The sequence below is a fragment of the Hyla sarda genome, chromosome 1 (assembly GCF_029499605.1).
Source record: "Hyla sarda isolate aHylSar1 chromosome 1, aHylSar1.hap1, whole genome shotgun sequence".
NCBI lineage: Eukaryota > Metazoa > Chordata > Amphibia > Anura > Hylidae > Hyla > Hyla sarda.
The window spans coordinates 121,214,588-121,236,421 of record NC_079189.1 but is presented as its reverse complement, the minus strand read 5'-3'; the positions used below and the strand labels follow the sequence as shown (position 1 = coordinate 121,236,421).

Here is a 21,834-nt window from a genome sequence, read left to right as displayed (position 1 = left end):
AAGATGTCAACAGATCCATGCAGTCTCCTATTTGTAGGTTATAAGCTTCTAAGTGCTTTGTTATACAGTGCATAAATATATATATATATATATATATATATATATATATATATATATTTTTTTTTTTTTTTTTACATCACTCAGTGTATCTTAATAAGAAGATGTGAGAAATAAAGCAACATACCATAATGTTCCACATGTTATTGAGCCAAATGCGTCTAGCTGTCAAGAATTCCTGAAGCACAAAGTCTTGATGGACACATAATATAAATTGTTGTTCTTTTTATCCTCCTTAGATCATTGGTGGTCACTTCAGAACACTTCCAGTGAATGAAAAGGACACACTTACATATTTCATCTGCTCAGTCAAGAATGAAAAAAACAAACCTGATCACAAGTCTGATGGTGGTCTCCATTAGAGGAGATTCATTCATGTTTTATGGACATTTGTAGTTGTTGGAGATCTGTACAAGCCTTGGAAAAGAAGGGCATTTGTAAATAAGTTCAATGTAATTTTAGTAATTTCTGTGGAAATGGTATTTGATGTTACATCAGACATTTGCCTTTGCTTCCTTAACCTGATCTATAGGGATATTTACTTTATGCATGGCATTGACTGGTATGATCTGACAGAGTAATCATGTGACACGCAATCATTCAGAACCCTTGGAAAAATAAATTTTGCTGTCATTCATGTCTAAATTGTACGTTACATATTTGTCCAGATAATTATGGATAATGCTGACATATTTTTTAAGTAATTCTATAGTTTTCAATAAATATGGCCAAAATAACAGATCATAAAATTCCTTATGTACTCTGTGCTGTAATCTGATGCCAAAGATTGGTATAGGGGGCTCAGTGAGGAAGATTATTTATTTCCTGACAAGATAAATCGACAGCGCCACCATACTCCTCATGCAGCCTTGCTCACTAAGTTTGCACTCGCCAAACATAGACATCCAAAGTAATTTAATTGTTAAATTTTATTATTTATTGATCCCGAGAACGAGGGCAAACTTGTCCCCGGAATGAATGGAGTGCACAGCGCTGCCAGCGTTCTGTTCATTCTCTATGGGGCCGCTAAAAAAAGTCTTAGGTGGTCCAATAGATAATAAAAGTAACATTGATCATGCATGCTCAGTGCACACTGTTCATTCTGGGGTAAACAATGGGAGTCCTAGCTGTTGTACCCTCATCGCTCAGCTTGTTATTCTCGATCCTGTGTAGAGGTGGGTAAACTCTTCAGATGGGAATACCTCTTAAGACTTAGAGTACCTGTCATATCCTACAAAAAAAAAAGTTATATGTTAATCAGTACCTAATTCTGATATGTACTAGCGCCTATAGTTCTATGTGTCTAGCACCTATAGTTCTCTCACAAATACCCTTTTTCTGTTGCTCACGTGGTTTGTCATTCTGTGCTTTGGAGGGGCATGTGCTGTGCTGGGTATCCTCGTCCAATCACTGCTGGCTGCTTTGTAACCCCCTTCCTCTCTGATTTCATGCTGCAGTCTGATAGGACAGGAGTTAGCACAGAGGCGTGCTGGTCCTGCCCTCACCTACTGGACTTTGTCCCAACCTGTGCTTCAGCATGGACAAAAATTATGCTGCAGCCGGACAGAATTATGTTCTGGATGGTATAGTGACCCCAAGTGTTCTTTTTTATGAGCCATACTTTCTATAAAAAGATGATCTAATAGATTTTTACATAGTATATTGGAAAGGTTAATGTTTTGCCAAGGTGTACAACATATAAAAAGTTTTTGAATCTGACAGTGCTCATTTAAGACGATTATTGTAATCCTCCTATTCAAAGGGAAGTTGTGTGATCAAATCCTGTAGTCATGCACACTTTTATCTGCCCCCCACCCGTCCTCTACGTTTAGAGAGAGTACAAATAGAAGGAAGTATGAGTGCAGAAAAAAGAAACACAGGCTTTGTTTGTAGTCTAGAGACACAGAGCTCTGAACTAGAGCTGTAGACACAAAATAAGAGCCTTTTAACCACGCCAATTAAAAAAATAGCTTCCGTTTTCAGCCTCGATTCACTAAAAGAATGCAAAAACATTAGTTGCAGAACTGAACATAGACTTTACATTATTTATATAGATTACCTTTAAGTTTAATATATTATATACCCAGAGAACAAAATGTATACTTTGATGCTGCCCATTGCAGTCAGATGTCTGCTTATTTCCTAATCTGCACTACAAACAGTAGATAAAATCTGATGGCTATGGGTAATGTCTAAGACCATGTTTATTTTCCTAATGTGATGCCATGTAATTCACTTTGTACTTTGTTTTAAGGGGTTATCCAGTCTGTACAAATAAGCTTATTTGAGTATGAGTTATAGGCAATGATTGAAAATTCGACATGTTCCAACCTTCTTTTCCCCAACAGAGAGAATCAGGACACCGCAATACACATTATAAGGGTGACCAGACATGTATCTTACAATCATGGCCGTAAATGTTGGCACCCCTGAAATTTTTCAAGAACATGAAGTATTTCTCACAGAAAAGGATTGCAGTAACACATGTTTTGCTATACACATTTCTCTTCCATTTTTGTGTATTGGAACTAAACCAAAAACAAGGGGGGGGGGGGGGAAGAAAATTGAAAATTGGATATAATGTCACACCAAACTTCAAAAATGGGCTGGACAAAATTATTGACACCCTTTCAAAGATTGTTTCAAGCATGTGATGCTCCTTTAAACTCACCTGGGGCAAGTAACAGGTGTGGGCAATATAAAAATCACACCTGAAAGCAGACAAAAAGGAGAGAAGTTCACTTAGTATTTGCATTGTGTGCCTGTGTGTGCCACACTAAGCATGGACAACAGGAAGAGTAGAACTGTCTTAGGACTTGAGAACCAAAATTGTGGAAAAATATAAACAATCTCAAGGTTACAAGTCCATCTCCAGAGATCTAGATTTGCCTTTTTACACAGTGCACAACATTATCAAGAAGTTTGCAACCCATGGCACTGAAGCTAATCTCCCTGGGTGTGGACGGAAGAGAAAAATTGATGAAAAGTGTTAACGCAGGATAGTCCGGATGGTGGATAAGCAGCCCCAAACAAGTTCAGAAGATATTCAAGCTGTCCTGCAGGCACAGGGAGTATCAGTGTCAGCGCAAACAATTCATCAACATTTTAAATGAAATGAAGTGCTATGGCAGGAGACCCAGGAGGACCCCACTGCTGACAGAGAGATTTTTCCAAAATTAACTTGAGTAAGCCAAAATCCTTCTGGGAAAACGTATTGTGGACAGATGAGATCAAGATAGAGCTTTTTGGTAAAGCACATCGTTCTACTGTTTACCAAAAATGCAATGAGGCCTACAAAGAAAAGAACACAGTACCCAGTGATATATGGTGGAGGTTCAATTATGTTTTGGGGTTGTTTTGTTGCCTCTGGCACTGGGGGCCTTGAATGTGTGCAAGGTATCATGAAATCTGAATTTCCACCAAATTTAGGCTCGCACTGTACAGTGTCAGAAAGCTGGGTTTGTGTCCGAGATCTTGGATCTTCCAGCAGGACAATGACCCCAAACATACGTCAAAAAGCACCCAGAAATGGATGGCAACAAAGCGCTGGAGAGTTCTGAAGTGACCAGCAATGAGTCCAGATCTAAATCCCATTGAACACCTGTGGAGAGATCTTAAAATTGCTGATGGGAAAAGGTGCCCTTCCAATAAGAGAGACCTGGAGCAGTTTGCAAAGGAAAAGTGGTCCAACATTCCGGCTGAGAGGTGTAAGAAGCTTATTGATGGTTATAGGAAGTGACTGATTTCAGTTATATTTTCCAAAGGGTGTGCAACCAAATATTAAGTTATGGGTGCCAATAATTTTGTCCAGCCCATTTTTGGAGTTTAGTGTGACATTATGTCCAATTTCCTTTTTTCCTCCTTTTTTGGTTTAGTTCCAATACATACAAAGGGAATAAACATGTGTATAGCAAAACATGTTACTGCATTCCTTTACTGTGAGAAATACTTCATTTTCTTGTAAAATTTCAGGGGTGCCCACATTTACGGCCATGACTGTATGTGCATGGCCACCTTTAGTCTCAGAGAACCCAGTTTAACATAAGTCCAAAAATAAAAAGAATTATGAACCAGAAAATAAATGGCTAGCTCTGGTTATGAAGAATGGACAGAAATCCGTACAGCAGTAAGAGTAATAAGAGTTAACACGCTAATACAACCTCTGCAGTTGCTTTATTACGCAATGCTGCTGTACTTATAGGTGCAGAAATTCCTAAAATGCTTCAGTAACACTGAATTCTTATGCTCATTTATTTCTGTGGGAGGGTAAGATGGAGGAAGTATTTGTGTTACTGCACACCTGCTACTGAGAAAACCTATCCCATAAAGACTATGGGAGAGATTTATCAAAACCTGTGCAGATAAAATTTGCCCAGTTGCCCATAGAACCAATCAGCTCACTTCTTCAATTTTTAAAGAGACCTCTGAAAAGTGAAAGAAGCGATCCATTTGGTTGCTATGGGCAACTGGGCATTCTTTCCTTTGCACAGGTTTTGATAAATCTCCCCTTATAGCCGTAAAAGCTGCATTTCCCTATGTACAGCAGATTGTTTATTAACACTGTCCCCATGACTCATTCCAACAAGTCTAGCTTGAATAAATATGCTTTCAATAGTTTAGAGTTACATTTCTTGTTTGGCATGTATTAATGCTTTAGATTGCACAAACTCTTCCTATCATGATATAGCCTTTTAGATGTTGCCCTTTTCATTTTCTGGGTATTTTAGTCCATGTTGTTGGCATGTACTGGTTAATGTTGGTGACTAAAAGGGGTACTCCGGTGGAAAACTTTTTTTTTTTTAAATCAACTGGTCCCAAAAATGTTAACAGATTTGTAAATTACTTCTATTAAAAAATCTTAATCCTTCCAGTACTTATTAGCAGGTGTATGCTACAGAGGAAATTCTTTTCTTTTTTGGATTTCTTTTCTGTCTGTGCTCAGTGCTCTCTGCTAACACCTCTGTCCATTGTGGGAACTGTCCAGAGCAGGAGAGGTTTGCTATGGGGCTTTTCTCCTGCTACAGAGGTATCAGTAGAGAGCCCTGTGGACAGACAGAAATGAAATCCAAAAAGAAAAGAACTTCCTCTGTAGTATACAGCCACTAATAAATACTGGAAGGATTAACATTTTTAATAGAAGTCATTTACAAATCTGTTTAATTTTATGGCACCAGTTGATTAAAAAAAATAAAAGGTTTTCCACCGGAGTACCACTTTAAATCTCTGGATCACCCAGAGTGTATAATATTGTGATGGCTTTAATAAAAAAATAAAATAAAAGTTCCCCTGATGAATATGTAATCTGTTATTGACAGTATTGAGGCTATTTTCATATGTTTTGCACATATTTTCAGGATAGACTGTGCTTTTTTATGTACATTCACATTATGTCTGTTTTTTCTTGGCACATTCAAATATATTCTCACAAATTTTTACTAGTGGTACCATTGTGGCGTTTTAGGTTCTACCTACTGGTGTAGAAAGCAGAAGTACTGTAATGTAATCACATAAAATGCAACTGTACATGATATGTTCATGCATACATAATCTGCTGTGGAATTTCTGCAGCAAAATTTTTCGCAACGGAAAATCCACAGCAGATTTTGTTGTTACCCATCTGCTGCAGAGTTTCCTAGCTTTGAAATTCAATTATTAGAATTAAAGAGGTTGTCCAGTGCCTGGGGGGGGGGTGGGGGGTCAAAAGTATGCCTGTTCTGTGGTATACAACAATTGAAATGTTAACTTACCTCCTGTGCTCTCGCGGTGCCTCCAGTTCCCTCCCCCGCTCTTTCTGAACCACAGTGTGACTGTCGGGACGAGGTAGCACCTTGGCCCAGTTTGTCACACTACTGCTCAGCGAATCGCTGGCTGAGGCGGGACATCGCTGCTGCCAGCATTTTTCTGAGCAGCAGTGTCACACACTGGACTCGGGTGCTTCCTGAATCTGACACGTTAGGGTACTACCTAAAAAGACTATCCCTCCTGGGCTCGGTGCAGGACACTGGTGGCATTGCTGGAGCACAGGAGGTGAGTTTCTTTTATTATATATCTCAGAATGAGCATACTTTTGGGGAAAAAAACAGCTGCTGGATAACCCCTTTTAAAGGGGTACTACACCCAAAGACATCTGGTCCTTTAATGACCACGGGCCCGGAGTATCATGATGTCACGACTCCGCCCCCGTGTGACATCACGCCCCGCCCCCTCAATGCAAGTCTATGGGAGGGGGCATCTTATCAGACATCTTATCCCCTATCCTTTGGATAGGGGATTAGATGTTTTAGGGACGGAGTACCCCTTTAAGTTGGAACACACCATAACCTGCTGAATGCAGATTGGACTGCATTGACAATGTGATAGGTTCCTGTTAATAATATCATTGACACACTTGGCATCAAAAACATAGAGGAGATTCATGAAAGAATGTCTAAATGAAAAACAGTCTTTGTTGCCCATAGCAGCCAATCACAACACTGTGATTAGTTGCTATTGGCAACAAACAGATTTTGAGTACACAACAATAAGTGTCATTATGGAAATGATTAAAACAGACAATCGTAATGATCCCCATGTTGTTAGTATAAGCGATTACATTACAGGATAACAATTATTTTACATTATATCCCAGTAGACTCACTGTACAAATAATAATATTGTTAAGGCATGGACTCCATAAGACTTCTGAAGGGGCCCTATTTAATCTGGCTCAAAGATATTGATAGCAGATCCTTTATGTCCTGTTAGGCTGGGTTCACATTACGTTTTCAGCAATACTGGACTGTATGCAATTAATTTCAATGAGCTGACCGGAGTGAAACGCTGACACCGGTTGGCTCATTTTTGCCCCGTATGCGGTTTTCCCACCGGACCTAAAACTGTGGTACACTAGGATTTTAGGTCCGGTGGAAAAAAGGCATATGGGGCAAAAATGAGCCGACCAAAGTCAGCATTTCACTTCGGTCGGCTTATTGAAATGAATTACATATGGGCCACATTTGGCTTTTCGCTCGACCCCCCCCCCCCCCCCAGCCGTACACGGTCCTGTATTGTGTATTGCTCAAAACGTAATGTGAACCCAGCCTTAGTTGTGAGCACAGTAAGGATCAGACTTGTTTTTCCTACACATGCCACCAATACTCAATATTGGTATCTGGGCAATTTGGAGACCAAGTCAACTCCTTACCTTGTTCCAAAAAAACATATCTGAACAAGTTTTGCTGTGCAAATGGGCACATTATTCTGCTGAAAGAGTACACTACCATTAAAGAGAATCTGACAGCTATTTCACCTGCACTAAACTCAATATACAGTGGGGATCAAAAGTGTGGGGACCCCAGGTAAAAAAATTGTATTAATGTGCATAAAGAAGCCAAGGAAAGATGGAAAAAAAATCTCCAAAAGGCATCAAATTACATATTAGACATTCTTATAATATGTCAACAAAAGTTAGATTTTATTTCCATCATTTACATTTTCCAAATAACAGAAAAAAAATGGTGTCTGCAAAAGTTTGGGCACCCTGCAGAGTTAATATCTTGTATTGCCCACTTTGGCAAGTATCACAGCTTGTAAACGCTTTTTGTAGCCAGCCAAGAGTCTTTCCATTCTTGTTTGAGGTATCTTTGCCCATTCTTCCTTACAAAAGTCTTCCAGTTCTTTGAGATTTCTGAGCTGTCTGTCACACACTGCTCTTTTAAGGTCTATCCATAGATTTTCAATTATGTTGAGGTCAGGAGATTGTGAAGGCCATGGCAAAACCTTCATTTTGCTCCTCTTGATGTAATCCCCCGTGGATTTCGAGGTGTGTTTAGGATCATTATCCATTTGTAGAAGCCATCCTCTCTTTAACTTCAGCTTTTTCATAGATGACATCAAGTTAGCATCCAAAATTTGCTGAAATTTTAGTGAATCAATTTTTCCTTCTACTTGTGAGATGTTCCCTGTGCCACTGGCTGCAATACAACCCAAAGCATGATTGATCCACCCCCATGCTTAACAGTTGGACAGGGGTTCTTTTCATTAAATTCTGTTCCCCTTCTTCTCCAAATGTACCTTAGCTCATTCTGGCCAAAAAGTTCAATTTTAACCTCATTGATCCACAGAACATGTTTCCAAAATGCATCAGGCGTGTCTATATGTTCATTTGCAAAGTTCAAACGCTGATTTTTGTGGTGAAGACATAGAAGAGGTTTTCTTCTGATGAGTCTTCCATGAAGACCATATTTGTACAAGTATCTTTTTCTTTGGGGGACATTTATCAAAGCATTTAGTAGGTTTTTTATGCTTAAAATTGTTGCAAAAAAAGTCGCACTTGCGACTACTCTTTTTTTTTTCTGCAACTTTTTGATTGTGCAGTGTCCTAAGCAAAAAATAAAAATCTTGCTTACCAAAGCAAAAAGTGATTTTTGACTTGCAGTGGTCAGAGATTTATCAAGTGCGGAAGTCGCAAAAAAAAGTCGCATTACATGAAAAAACCTACTAAATTTACTCCAACTCAGACATGGAGCAGAAAAAGCCACTACCAAAGCAAAAAAAGAAAAATTGCTTACATGAAAGAAATTTATCAACAGGCTAAAAGCAGTTGATAAATAAGTCACACATAAGCAAAAAAATTGTAAGAAAAAAAAATAACTAAAAAAAGGAATACATAAGCAAACATTGATAAATGTCCCCCTTTATAGTGGAATAGTTTACCCCAACTCCAGTGACATCCAGATCTTTCTGGAGGGATTGTGCAGTCAAACATGGGTTTTGAATTATTTTTCTCACAATCCTGCGAGCTGTTCTGTCTGATATTTTTCTTGGTCTTCCAGATCTTGCTTTAAGTTCCACTGTTCTTGATGACTGCCATTTCTTAATTACATTACGAACAGAGGATATTGACATCTGAAAACGTTTTGCTATTTTGTTATAGCCTTCTCCAGCTTTGTGAGCTTCAACTATTTTTTCAGTTTCAGATTTCTAGACAACTGCTTAGAAGAACCCATGGTGCTGATTGTTGGGGCAAGGTCAGATGAGTCTGGGCATTTAAGCAGTTGAGGACCAAGGATGTTCTGGAACGTTCCCGCACCCTGGGCTTTAAGGACTAAGGACATTCCAGAACGTCCTGGTGTTTCTCCGGTCTATGCCGTGCGCCGGGCAGAGATCGGAGCGGCATTCCTGCTGAATTCCTTCAGCAGGCATGCCGTGCAAATGCCGAGGGGGGTCCCGGGACCCCCCCCCCCCCCCATGTCGGCGATCGCAGAAAATCGCATGTCAATTCAGACATGCGATTTTCTCCTATTCCGGGCTGAAAATTGTGATGATCTGACCTGTCAGTGACAGCCCAGATCATCCTGAAGGGTAGGAGTGAAGTCGCAATGCTGCGATTTACTCCTATCCCCTGCCATTAGTCAGAATTGATTCTGACCAATGGCAGAGCAGGACAGTGGGTTGCCATGGCCACCCCTGGATGTCGAGGGGATCGTGGGAAGAAGATGCCTGGAGACCCCGATCGTTGCTAGAGACTGCTGGATCCTGGGTAAGGTAGGGAAACTACTGTGGGGGAGGGGGGAATTGAAAGTGAAAGTAAAGTGATCTTTACTGTGGCAACCACTAGGAAGACCAAACTGCAAGTCCCAGCATGCCCAGACAGCCAAAGGCTGTCTGTGCATGCTGGGAGTTGTAGTTTTGCAACATCTGGAGGGTCACAGTTTGGAGACCACTGTTACAGTGGTGCCCAAACGGTAGCCCTCCAGATGTTGCCAAACTACAACTCTCAGCATGCCTAGACTGCCCAGGCATGCTGGGAGTTGTAGTTCTGTAACATCTGTCCCTTCAGATTTAGCAATTTGCATGTAATTTTTGAAAATTGCTGCTCTACTTTGAAGCCCTCTAATTTTTTCAAAAAGCAAAAATATGTCCATTTTATGATGCCAACATAAAGTGGACATATTGTATTTGTGAAGAAAAATAAAATGTATTTGGAATATCCATTTTCCTTACAAGCAGAGAGCTACAAAGTTAGAAAAATGCTAAATTTTAAACATTTTCATGAAATTTTGTGATTTTTCACCGAAAAACGCCGAAAATTTACCACCAAAATAAGGTAGAATATGTCACGAAAAAAAAAAAATCTGAATCAGAATAACTAAAAGCATCCCAGCGTTATTAATGTTTAAAGTGACAGTGGTCAGATGTTCAAAAAACGCTCTGGTCCTAAGGTGTAAAATGGCCTGGTCCTTAAGGGGTTAAAAACTTTGCGTTTGACATCACCTGGTCTTCCCAGATGATGATTGAGAACAATCCATGACACTGGCAGGTCTCAGCTTTGCGAAGGGGGCAGTGCATGCTATAAATTCTGCAGGGTGCTCAAAATTTTGCAGACGCCATTTTTTTTATTTTTATTGTTTTCTGTTATTTTGAAAGTGTAAATGATGGAAATAAAATCTAACTTTTGTTAACATATTATAAGAATGTCTAATCTGTAATTTGATGCCTTTTGGAGATTTTTCCATCTTTCCTTGGCTTCTTTGAGCACATTAATACAAATTTTAACCTGGGGTGCCCAAACTTTTGATCCCCACTGTACTGGGTTCTATTGCAGGTTTGCTCCTCTCAGGCAGACTAATGTTCTAATTCTAACTTGGTGAACTTTTCAATACAGTCTTTACATGTCTCCAAGTTAGAAGTAGAATGTTACCAGAGTCCTCATGTGCTCTCTTGTCAGCTCTCACTGAAGCTCAGGACATTTGGCATGCAGCAGCCCTTTCATTCCTGACAGACTCACTATGGTTCCACCAGGTCTCGACATGCACCTCTTACTTTCAGGCTGCACCATCTGTTGTCTATTCCAGACAAACAAGCCTTTTTTTTTTTGCTCTTGCAAGCACCTAGCACCACCAATGTCACTCTTACTGCACACCACATGAGCCATACCCTTTGAATCATGGCCACAGTCCCCCTTAAAGACTATGAATCCTGTCCGTTAAAGTGGGGTGAACACTTGCACCAGCCATGGGATTTCGCACACCAATTAGAAGGCCAGGTTGCCATGTCACTTGGAGCTGAATTTGATCATGACGACCAGCTCTGCCTGAGCAAAAGCACATAAAATTTACCCCCCCCCCCCATGGTCCTCACACAGCAAAACATTAGCTATATACAGTATATTAAAATGTAATGCTAAGATAACCAATTTGAACCTAGGCCACTCCAAAACATGGGTGCTTAACAATATAAATGCAGGTTTTCTGCTGCAGCGACAACTACCGCTAGGGCTTTATTCCTTCTCACAGTCCCTTGCGGTGGCTGCATGTAAAATTGACTTTAAAGAGATTATCCAGCATTAGAAAGACAGATGATTTCTTAAAAAAAGAAAAAAGCAGCACACCTATCCCCAGGTTGTGTGTGGTATTACAGAGAGAGAGAGAGAAGCCTGATCATGTAAAGCTCTCATGCATGCTTAAAAGATCAGACCCTGTCATTTCTAAAATTATATGACTGCAGAACATAACTTAAGTACTAATAACAGGGCTGTTGGAAGTTACCATTATACCAATTTAATTGGGCCTTTTTTATTTTAGTAATACAAACTAGACAAGCTAGAGAAATACAGTGGGGCAAAAAAGTATTTAGTCAGCCACCAATTGGGCAAGTTCTCCCACTTAAAAAGATGAGAGAGGCCTGTAATTTTCATCATAGGTATACCTCAACTATGAGAGAAATAATGAGAAAAAAAATCACATTGTCTGATTTTTATAGAATTTATTTGCAAATTGACAGTGGAAAATAAGTATTTGGTCACCTACATATAAGCAAGATTTCTGGCTCTCACAGACCTGTAACTTCTTTAAGAGTCTCCTCTGTCCACTTGTTACCTGTATTAATGGCACCTGTTTGGACTTGTTATCAGTATAAAAGACACCTGTCCACAACCTCAAACAGTCTCACTCCAAACTCCACTATGACCATGACCAAAGAGCTGTCAAAGGACACCAGAAACAAAATTGTAGACCTGCACCAGGCTGGGAAGACTGAATCTGCAATAGACAAGCAGCTTGGTGTGAAAAAAATCAACTGTGGGAGCAATTATTAGAAAATGGAAGACATACAAGACCACTGACAATCTCCCTCAATCTGGGGCTCAAGGCAAGATCTCACCCCGTGGTAGCTGGAGGCGGAACGCGTGGGATCAGCTTCTCCCTGCTTTGGATGTTAGGAGTCCCGTTAGCAGCACTAGAGCACTGAGCCTGACAGCCAGACCTGACGGATATACAGCACTTTTTCCAGGTTGTAGTATTGCACCTTATATTGTTCAGACAAACTTATTATATGCACTGAGATTTACATATATATTTTTTATTACACTGACATTGGATAGGCTGCTAGGTGATCTTTATATTATATTAATACTTGTCAGGTGCTATTTATTGGTACAATCACTATATATTGCTGCATAGATTGGTTTGTGTTTTATTGGTCCGGGACTGGCTCACATCTTAGGGTTATTTGCACCCACTGCAGGGTGGGCGTAGTAGGATTATATTCCTCCGCTCTTGGATTATGTGTTTTTAATTGTTTTTAACTGTGTGTACTCATCTGTTTGTTTTGTGATAAAGATTTATATATTTTTTGGAACATATTGAATATTTGTGGTGTGCAATTTACATATGGTTGCTAGCTTTCTTTCTTCTTCTGGGTTTACATTCAGTTGCAGCCTATTGCACCCAATCTTTATTGAGGTGGTGCCCATCAGTTTTCTCTATTTATATATGGTCAGATTAAACCAAAGTAGAACTTTTTGGTAAAAACGCAACTCGTCCTGTTTGGAAGAGAAAGAATGCTGAGTTGCATCCAAAGAACACCATACCTACTGTGAAGCATGGGGGTGGAAACATCATACTTTGGGGCTGTTTCTCTGCTAAGGGACCAGGACGACTGATCCATGTAAAGGGAAGAATGAATGGGGCCATGTATCATGAGTGTTTGAGTGAAAACCTCCTTCCATCAGCAAGGGCATTGAAGATGAAATGTGGCTGGGTATTTCAGCATGACAATGATCCCAAACACACTGCTCGGGCAGCAAAGCAGTGGCTTTGTAAGGAGCATTTCAAGGTCCTGGAGTGGACAGCCAGTCTCCAGATCTCAACTCCATAGAAAACCTTTGGAGGGAGTTGAAAGTCCGTGTTGCCCAGGGTCAGCCCCAAAACATCATTGCTCTAGAGGAGATCTGCATGGAGGAATGGGCCAAAATACCAGCAACAATGTGTGAAAACCTTGTGAAGACTTACATAAAATGTTTGACTTCTGCCATTGCCAACAAAGGGTATATAACAAAGTATTGAGATGAACTTTTATGATTGACCAAATACTTATTTTCCACCATAATTTGCAAATAAATACTTTAAAAATCAGACAATGTGATTTTATGGATTTTTTTTTCTCATTATGTCTCTCATAGTTGACGTATACCTATGATGAAAATTACAGGTCTCTCTCATCTTTTTAAGTGAGAGAACTTGCACAATTAGTGGCTGACTAAATACTGGTACATAGAATGTGAGAACTTTTTTTCTTTACAAAAAATAGGTAGGTGGTGTTGCTAGTGGTAATGCAGTTGCAGACAGAATACAGGAACAGTCCAATTAGTTTCCATTGTGAAGGGCCTACAGAGGTTGGCTTACTGTGGTGCAGATTCTAAAATACTTTACTTATGGTTTTGTGGCCCAATACCCTATGCACAGGACATATGCTTAAGAAATGTCTGTGACCTGTTGCCCCACATTGCACTAACTCTTACCAGAGGTCCTCAAAGAGATTAGTTTATGCAGAGGGGACCTTGTAGAGCCATTTTCCTCCTCTGACTAGTGTTACGCCGAGCGCTCCGGGTCCCCGCTCCTCCCCGGAGCGCTCGCCACATCCTCGCTACTGCAGCGCCCCGGTCGGATCCACTGACCGGGTGCGCTGCGATACCGCCTCCAGCCGGGATGCGATTCGCGATGCGGGTGGCGCCCGCTCGCGATGCGCACCCCGGCTCCCGTACCTGACTCGCTCTCCGTCGGTCCTGTCCCGGCGCGCGCGGCCCCGCTCCCTAGGGCGCGCGCGCGCCGGGTCTCTGCGATTTAAAGGGCCACTGCGCCGCTGATTGGCGCAGTTGGTCTAATTAGTGTGTTCACCTGTGCACTCCCTATGTATACCTCACTTCCCCTGCACTCCGTCGCCGGATCTTGTTGCCATCGTGCCAGTGAAAGCGTTCCCTTGTGTGTTCCTAGCCTGTGTTCCAGACCTCCTGCCGTTGCCCCTGACTACGATTCTTGCTGCCTGCCCCGACCTTCTGCTACGTCCGACCTTGCTCTTGTCTACTCCCTTGTACCGCGCCTATCTTCAGCAGTCAGAGAGGTTGAGCCGTTGCTAGTGGATACGACCTGGTTACTACCGCCGCTGCAAGACCATTCCGCTTTGCGGCGGGCTCTGGTGAAAACCAGTAGTAACTTAGAACCGGTCCACTAGCAAGGTCCACGCCAATCCCTCTCTGGCACAGAGGATCCACCTCCTGCCAGCCGAATCGTGACAGTAGATCCGGCCATGGATCCCGCTGAAGTTCCACTGCCAGTTGTCGCCGACCTCACCACGGTGTTCGCCCAGCAGTCGCAACAGATAGCGCAACAAGGCCACCAGCTGTCTCAACTGACCGTGATGCTACAGCAGCTACTACCACAGCTTCAGCAATCATCTCCTCCGCCAGCTCCTGCACCTCCTCCGCAGCGAGTGGCCGCTTCCGGCCTACGACTTTCCTTGCCGGATAAATTTGATGGGGACTCTAAGTTTTGCCGTGGCTTTCTTTCACAATGTTCCCTGCACTTGGAGATGATGTCGGACCAGTTTCCTACTGAAAGGTCTAAGGTGGCTTTCGTAGTCAGCCTTCTGTCTGGGAAAGCTCTGTCATGGGCCACACCGCTCTGGGACCGCAATGACCCCGTCACTGCCTCTGTACACTTCTTCTTCTCGGAAATTCGAAGTGTCTTTGAGGAACCTGCCCGAGCCTCTTCTGCTGAGACTGCCCTGCTGAACCTGGTCCAGGGTAATTCTTCCGTTGGCGAGTACGCCATCCAATTCCGTACTCTTGCTTCCGAATTATCCTGGAATAATGAGGCCCTCTGCGCGACCTTTAAAAAAGGCCTATCCAGCAACATTAAAGATGTTCTGGCCGCACGAGAAATTCCTGCTAACCTACATGAACTCATTCATCTTGCCACTCGCATTGACATGCGTTTTTCCGAAAGGCGTCAGGAGCTCCGCCAGGATATGGACTTTGTTCGCACGAGGCGTTTTTTCTCCCCGGCTCCTCTCTCCTCTGGTCCTCTGCAATCCGTTCCTGTGCCTCCCGCCGTGGAGGCTATGCAAGTTGACCGGTCTCGCTTGACACCTCAAGAGAGGACACGACGCCGCATGGAGAATCTTTGCCTGTACTGTGCCGGTACCGAACACTTCCTGAAGGATTGTCCTATCCGTCCTCCCCGCCTGGAAAGACGTACGCTGACTCCGCACAAAGGTGACACAGTTCTTGATGTCAACTCTGCTTCTCCACGCCTTACTGCGCCTGTGCGGATATCTGCCTCTACCTTCTCCTTCTCTACTAAGGCCTTCTTGGATTCCGGATCTGCAGGAAATTTTATTTTGGCCTCTCTCATCAACAGGTTCAACATCCCTGTGACCAGTCTCGCCAGACCCCTCTACATCAATTGTGTTAACAATGAAAGATTGGACTGTGCCGTGCGTTACCGCACGGAACCCCTCCTAATGTGCATCGGACCTCATCACGAAAAAATTGAGTTTTTGGTCCTCTCCAATTGCACTTCCGAAATTCTCCTTGGACTACCGTGGCTTCAACGCCATTCCCCAACCCTTGATTGGTCCACAGGAGAGATCAAGAGCTGGGGTACTTCATGTTTCAAGGACTGTCTTAAACCGGTTCCCAGTACTCCCTGCCGTGACCCTGTGGTTCCTCCTGTAACCGGTCTCCCTAAGGCTTATATGGTCTATGCTGACGTATTTTGCAAAAAACAAGCTGAGACTTTACCTCCTCACAGGCCTTATGACTGTCCTATTGACCTCCTCCCGGGTACTACTCCACCCCGGGGCAGAATTTATCCTCTGTCCGCCCCAGAGACTCTTGCTATGTCTGAATACATCCAGGAAAATCTAAAAAAGGGGTTTATCCGCAAATCCTCCTCTCCTGCCGGAGCTGGATTTTTCTTTGTGTCCAAAAAAGATGGCTCCCTACGTCCTTGCATTGATTACCGCGGACTTAATAAAATCACGGTAAAGAACCGCTACCCCCTACCTCTTATCTCAGAACTCTTTGATCGCCTTCAAGGTGCCCACATCTTTACCAAACTAGACTTAAGAGGTGCTTATAATCTTATCCGCATCAGGGAGGGGGACGAATGGAAAACTGCATTTAACACCAGAGATGGACACTTTGAGTATCTGGTCATGCCCTTTGGCCTGTGCAACGCCCCTGCCGTCTTCCAAGACTTTGTTAATGAAATTTTTCGTGATCTCTTATATTCCTGTGTTGTTGTGTATCTGGACGATATTCTGATTTTTTCTGCCAACTTAGAAGAACATCGCCAGCATGTCCGCATGGTTCTTCAGAGACTTCGAGACAATCAACTTTATGCCAAAATGGAGAAATGTCTGTTTGAATGTCAATCTCTTCCTTTCCTAGGATACTTGGTCTCTGGCCAGGGACTACAAATGGACCCAGATAAACTCTCTGCCGTCTTAGATTGGCCACGCCCCTCCGGACTCCGTGCTATCCAACGTTTTTTGGGGTTTGCCAATTATTACAGACAATTTATTCCACATTTTTCCACTATTGTGGCTCCTATCGTGGCTTTAACCAAGAAGAATGCCAATCCTAAGTCCTGGTCTCCCCAAGCGGAAGACGCATTTAAACGGCTCAAGTCTGCCTTTTCTTCTGCTCCCGTGCTCTCCAGACCTGACCCATCTAAACCCTTCCTATTGGAGGTTGATGCCTCCTCAGTGGGAGCTGGAGCGGTTCTTCTACAAAAAGACTCTTCCGGGCATGCTGTTACTTGTGGTTTTTTTTTCTAGGACCTTCTCTCCGGCGGAGAGGAACTACTCCATCGGGGATCGAGAACTACTGGCCATTAAATTGGCACTTGAGGAATGGAGGCATCTGCTGGAGGGATCAAAATTTCCAGTTATCATTTACACCGATCACAAGAATCTCTCCTATCTCCAGTCTGCCCAACGGCTGAATCCTCGCCAGGCCAGGTGGTCTTTGTTCTTTGCCCGTTTTAACTTTGAAATTCATTTTCGCCCTGCCGACAAGAACATTAGGGCCGATGCTCTCTCTCGTTCCTCGGATGCCTCGGAAGTAGAGGTCTCTCCGCAACACATCATTCCTCCTGACTGTCTGATCTCCACTTCTCCAGCCTCCATCAGGCAAACTCCTCCAGGGAAGACCTTCGTTTCTCCACGCCAACGTCTCGGGATTCTCAAATGGGGTCACTCCTCCCACCTCGCTGGCCATGCAGGCATCAAAAAGTCCTTGCAACTCATCTCTCGCTTCTATTGGTGGCCGACTCTGGAGACGGATGTTGTTGATTTTGTGCGGGCCTGTACTGTCTGTGCCCGGGATAAGACTCCTCGCCAGAGGCCTGCTGGTCTCCTTCATCCTCTGCCTGTCCCCGATCAGCCTTGGTCTCTGATTGGTATGGATTTTATTACAGACTTACCCCCATCCCGTGGCAACACTGTTGTTTGGGTGGTCGTTGATCGATTTTCCAAGATGGCACATTTTATTCCTCTTCCTGGTCTTCCTTCAGCGCCTCAGTTGGCGAAACAATTTTTTGTACACATTTTTCGTCTTCACGGTTTGCCCACGCAGATCACCTCGGACAGAGGCGTTCAATTCGTGTCAAAATTCTGGAGGGCTCTCTGTAAACAACTCAAGATTAAATTAAACTTCTCTTCTGCTTATCATCCTCAATCCAATGGGCAAGTAGAAAGAATTAACCAGGTCCTGGGTGACTATTTACGGCATTTTGTTTCCTCCCGCCAGGATGACTGGGCAGATCTTCTACCATGGGCCGAATTCTCGTACAACTTCAGAGTCTCTGAATCTTCCTCTAAATCCCCATTTTTCGTGGTGTACGGCCGTCACCCTCTTCCCCCCCTCCCTACTCCCTTGCCCTCTGGTTTGCCCGCTGTGGATGAAGTGACTCGTGATCTTTCCACCATATGGAAGGAGACCCAAAATTCTCTTTTACAGGCTTCATCTCGCATGAAAAAGTTTGCCGATAAGAAAAGAAGAGCTCCCCCCATTTTTTCTCCCGGAGACAAGGTATGGCTCTCCGCTAAATATGTCCGCTTTCGTGTCCCCAGTTGCAAACTGGGACCACGCTATCTTGGTCCTTTCAAAGTCTTGTGCCAAATTAATCCTGTCTCTTACAAACTTCTTCTTCCTCCTTCTCTTCGTATTCCCAATGCCTTTCATGTCTCTCTCCTTAAACCACTCATCATCAACCGTTTCTCTCCCAAAATTGTTTCCCCCACTCCTGTTTCCGGTTCTTCTGACATCTTCTCAGTTAAGGAGATACTGGCCTCCAAGACGGTCAGAGGGAAAACATTTTTTTTAGTCGATTGGGAGGGCTGTGGTCCTGAAGAGAGATCCTGGGAACCTGAGGACAACATCCTTGACAAAAGTCTGGTCCTCAGGTTCTCAGGCCCCAAGAAGAGGAGGAGACCCAAGGGGGGGGTACTGTTACGCCGAGCGCTCCGGGTCCCCGCTCCTCCCCGGAGCGCTCGCCACATCCTCGCTACTGCAGCGCCCCGGTCGGATCCACTGACCGGGTGCGCTGCGATACCGCCTCCAGCCGGGATGCGATTCGCGATGCGGGTGGCGCCCGCTCGCGATGCGCACCCCGGCTCCCGTACCTGACTCGCTCTCCGTCGGTCCTGTCCCGGCGCGCGCGGCCCCGCTCCCTAGGGCGCGCGCGCGCCGGGTCTCTGCGATTTAAAGGGCCACTGCGCCGCTGATTGGCGCAGTTGGTCTAATTAGTGTGTTCACCTGTGCACTCCCTATGTATACCTCACTTCCCCTGCACTCCGTCGCCGGATCTTGTTGCCATCGTGCCAGTGAAAGCGTTCCCTTGTGTGTTCCTAGCCTGTGTTCCAGACCTCCTGCCGTTGCCCCTGACTACGATCCTTGCTGCCTGCCCCGACCTTCTGCTACGTCCGACCTTGCTCTTGTCTACTCCCTTGTACCGCGCCTATCTTCAGCAGTCAGAGAGGTTGAGCCGTTGCTAGTGGATACGACCTGGTTACTACCGCCGCTGCAAGACCATCCCGCTTTGCGGCGGGCTCTGGTGAAAACCAGTAGTAACTTAGAACCGGTCCACTAGCACGGTCCACGCCAATCCCTCTCTGGCACAGAGGATCCACCTCCTGCCAGCCGAATCGTGACAACTAGTAGATACTTCTTCTTGGAGCTGGAGCTTTTAGGAGTTGTCCCAGCTCGCTCCTTCCAGATTTCTCTGCTCCTTTGGCCCGTTTGCTGCATACAGAAGATACCATTTCTGTTTTGATAGGACTTTTTGATCACTTTTTATTACTTTTTCTAAAATATGATGTGATTTAAAATCAGTATTTTTGGTGTTTGGTATTTTTTTTACATTTACACCCTTTACCATGTGGGATCATAAACATTATTTAATAGTTTGGACATTTATGCACACAGCGATACCAAATATGTAAAAAATAAAATTACATTTTTTGTCAAATGTGAAAATAAGGGTGTTTTGATTTTTTTTTATTAGGGGAGGGGGTTTTATATAATTTTCAAGACTTTTTTATATTTTTTTATATGCAATCATTAAATTACATTCACTGTATAATGCTATGTCTATGGCATAACATTACACAGTGATATTGGAAATCCACTGATATAGCCTGGCTAAGCCAAGCTACATCATTGGATCAGCAGCAGGAAGTCATTTTAGCTCACAGTGAGCTCCCCTGAGCAACCAGCAACTTTGACTTTAATTTTAGACGCAGAGAAGGAAAGTGTGGGGGACTGGCGAGGTCTAGAAGTGGTTAAAATAAATATTTCCTCTCTCCTTCCAGTACACAAGGCTACAAATATTCCATCATGGTGCTGCAGTTAAAGGGGTTATCCAGGAAAAAAACTGTCTCCAACTGGCTCCAGAAAGATAAACAGATTTGTAAATTACTTCTATTAAAAAATCTTAATCCTTTCAGTAGTTATGAGCTTCTGAAGTTAAGGTTGTTCTTTTCTGTCTAAGTGCTCTCTGATGACACGTTTCTCGGGAACCACCCAGTTTAGAAGAGGTTTACTATGGGGATTTGCTTCTTAACTGGGCGGTTCCCGAGACACGTGTCATCAGAGAGCCCTTAGACAGAAAAGAACAACCTAAACTGTTTCTTTAAACTAGTTGTATCTTTAAGGTAGGTATTTTATTCATTAGTGGACTATCCAGCAGGAGGGGGAGGGGTTCCAAACTATGCCCATTGTGTGGGATATAAAAAGATAAACCTGTATTCACCTCCAGTGCTCCCGCTTTGCCCCCATGGTCGTGCTCGTGTCTACAGATGCGATCTTCTTCCTGAGCTGCAGAATGACATGTTGGGCCCAGGAAGCCCTTCGAGCCCAATGTGCCATACTGTAGCCCAGCGGATTGTTGGCCGAGGTGGGAATTCACTGTGATCGCTTAGGGGGACCAGAGCAGAATAAAGGAGACCTCCTGATAAATTATCTTTGCTACGAAACGGCGTCGAGGAAGCACGAGGGTCCCCATACGGCACACCACCATGTCTAACCTAGGTATTAATATGGTCAAATTGTAATGGTTAAGGAATAAATTATTGCTCACTGGGAGAGTTATTGTATTTCCCTGGAATTAGAACGTGGCTATACTTACCATCATCTGATGTGTGACCGCATGGTAGTTACCCTGTGCCATTGTTTTGGGGCATATGTTTTTAAGGGTTAGAGTTTGTTCATCTCTGTAATAGTTTTTTGATAATTATTTAATAAAGCTTTGAATATATATTTTTTTATACACACTAGACTGATTTGCTTCAGATTTTTCACATGGAAATTCACACAGCAACTCTGCAGCATATTACAGTATCAGTAAAATAAATTAGATTTTTGAAATCTCAAAACAGCAGGAACTGACCTGAAACTGACCTGCAGTGGGGATTTAGGGCCCATTCACGTGGTTGAATTTCCGCACTGAATTTCCTCTACTTCTCATGCAAAAACTATGGCACACAGGTAGGTCATTTAGAGGGGTTCTCCGGTGGAAAACTATATATTTTTTTTTTTATTAACTGGTGCCAGAAAGTTAAACAGATTTGTAAATTACTTCTATTAAAAAAATCTTAATCCTTCCAGTACTTATTAGCTGCCAAATACTACAGAGGAAATTCTTTTCTTTTTGGAACACAGTGCTCTCTGATGACATCTCTGTCCATTTTAGGAACTGTCCAGAGCAGCATATGTTTGCTATGGGGATTTTCTCCTACTCTGGACAGTTCCTAAAATGGACAGAGATGTCAACAGAGAGCTCTGTTCCATAAAGAAAATAATTTCCTCTGTAGTATTCAGCAGCTAATAAGTACTGGAAGGATTAAGATTTTTTAATAGAAGTAAATTACAAATCTGTTTAACTTTCTGGCACCAGTTGATAAAAAATAAAAATAAAAAAAGTTTTCCACTGGAGTACCCCTTTAAGGCAGATT

At 43.1% G+C, this 21,834-nt stretch overlaps 1 protein-coding gene across 1 annotated transcript in view; it reads left to right on the top strand.

Annotated features, from left to right (window-relative positions):
* SAP30 (Sin3A associated protein 30) overlaps nucleotides 1–5,485 on the top strand; it is a 51,612-nt gene extending 46,127 nt beyond the window's left edge. The window contains exon 4 of the mRNA XM_056560786.1: nucleotides 297–5,485. Coding sequence (XP_056416761.1) covers nucleotides 297–419 — 123 coding nt within the window. The 3' untranslated portion in view covers nucleotides 420–5,485. The remainder of the gene's footprint in view (nucleotides 1–296) is intronic.
* Nucleotides 5,486–21,834: the final 16,349 nt, after the last annotated feature.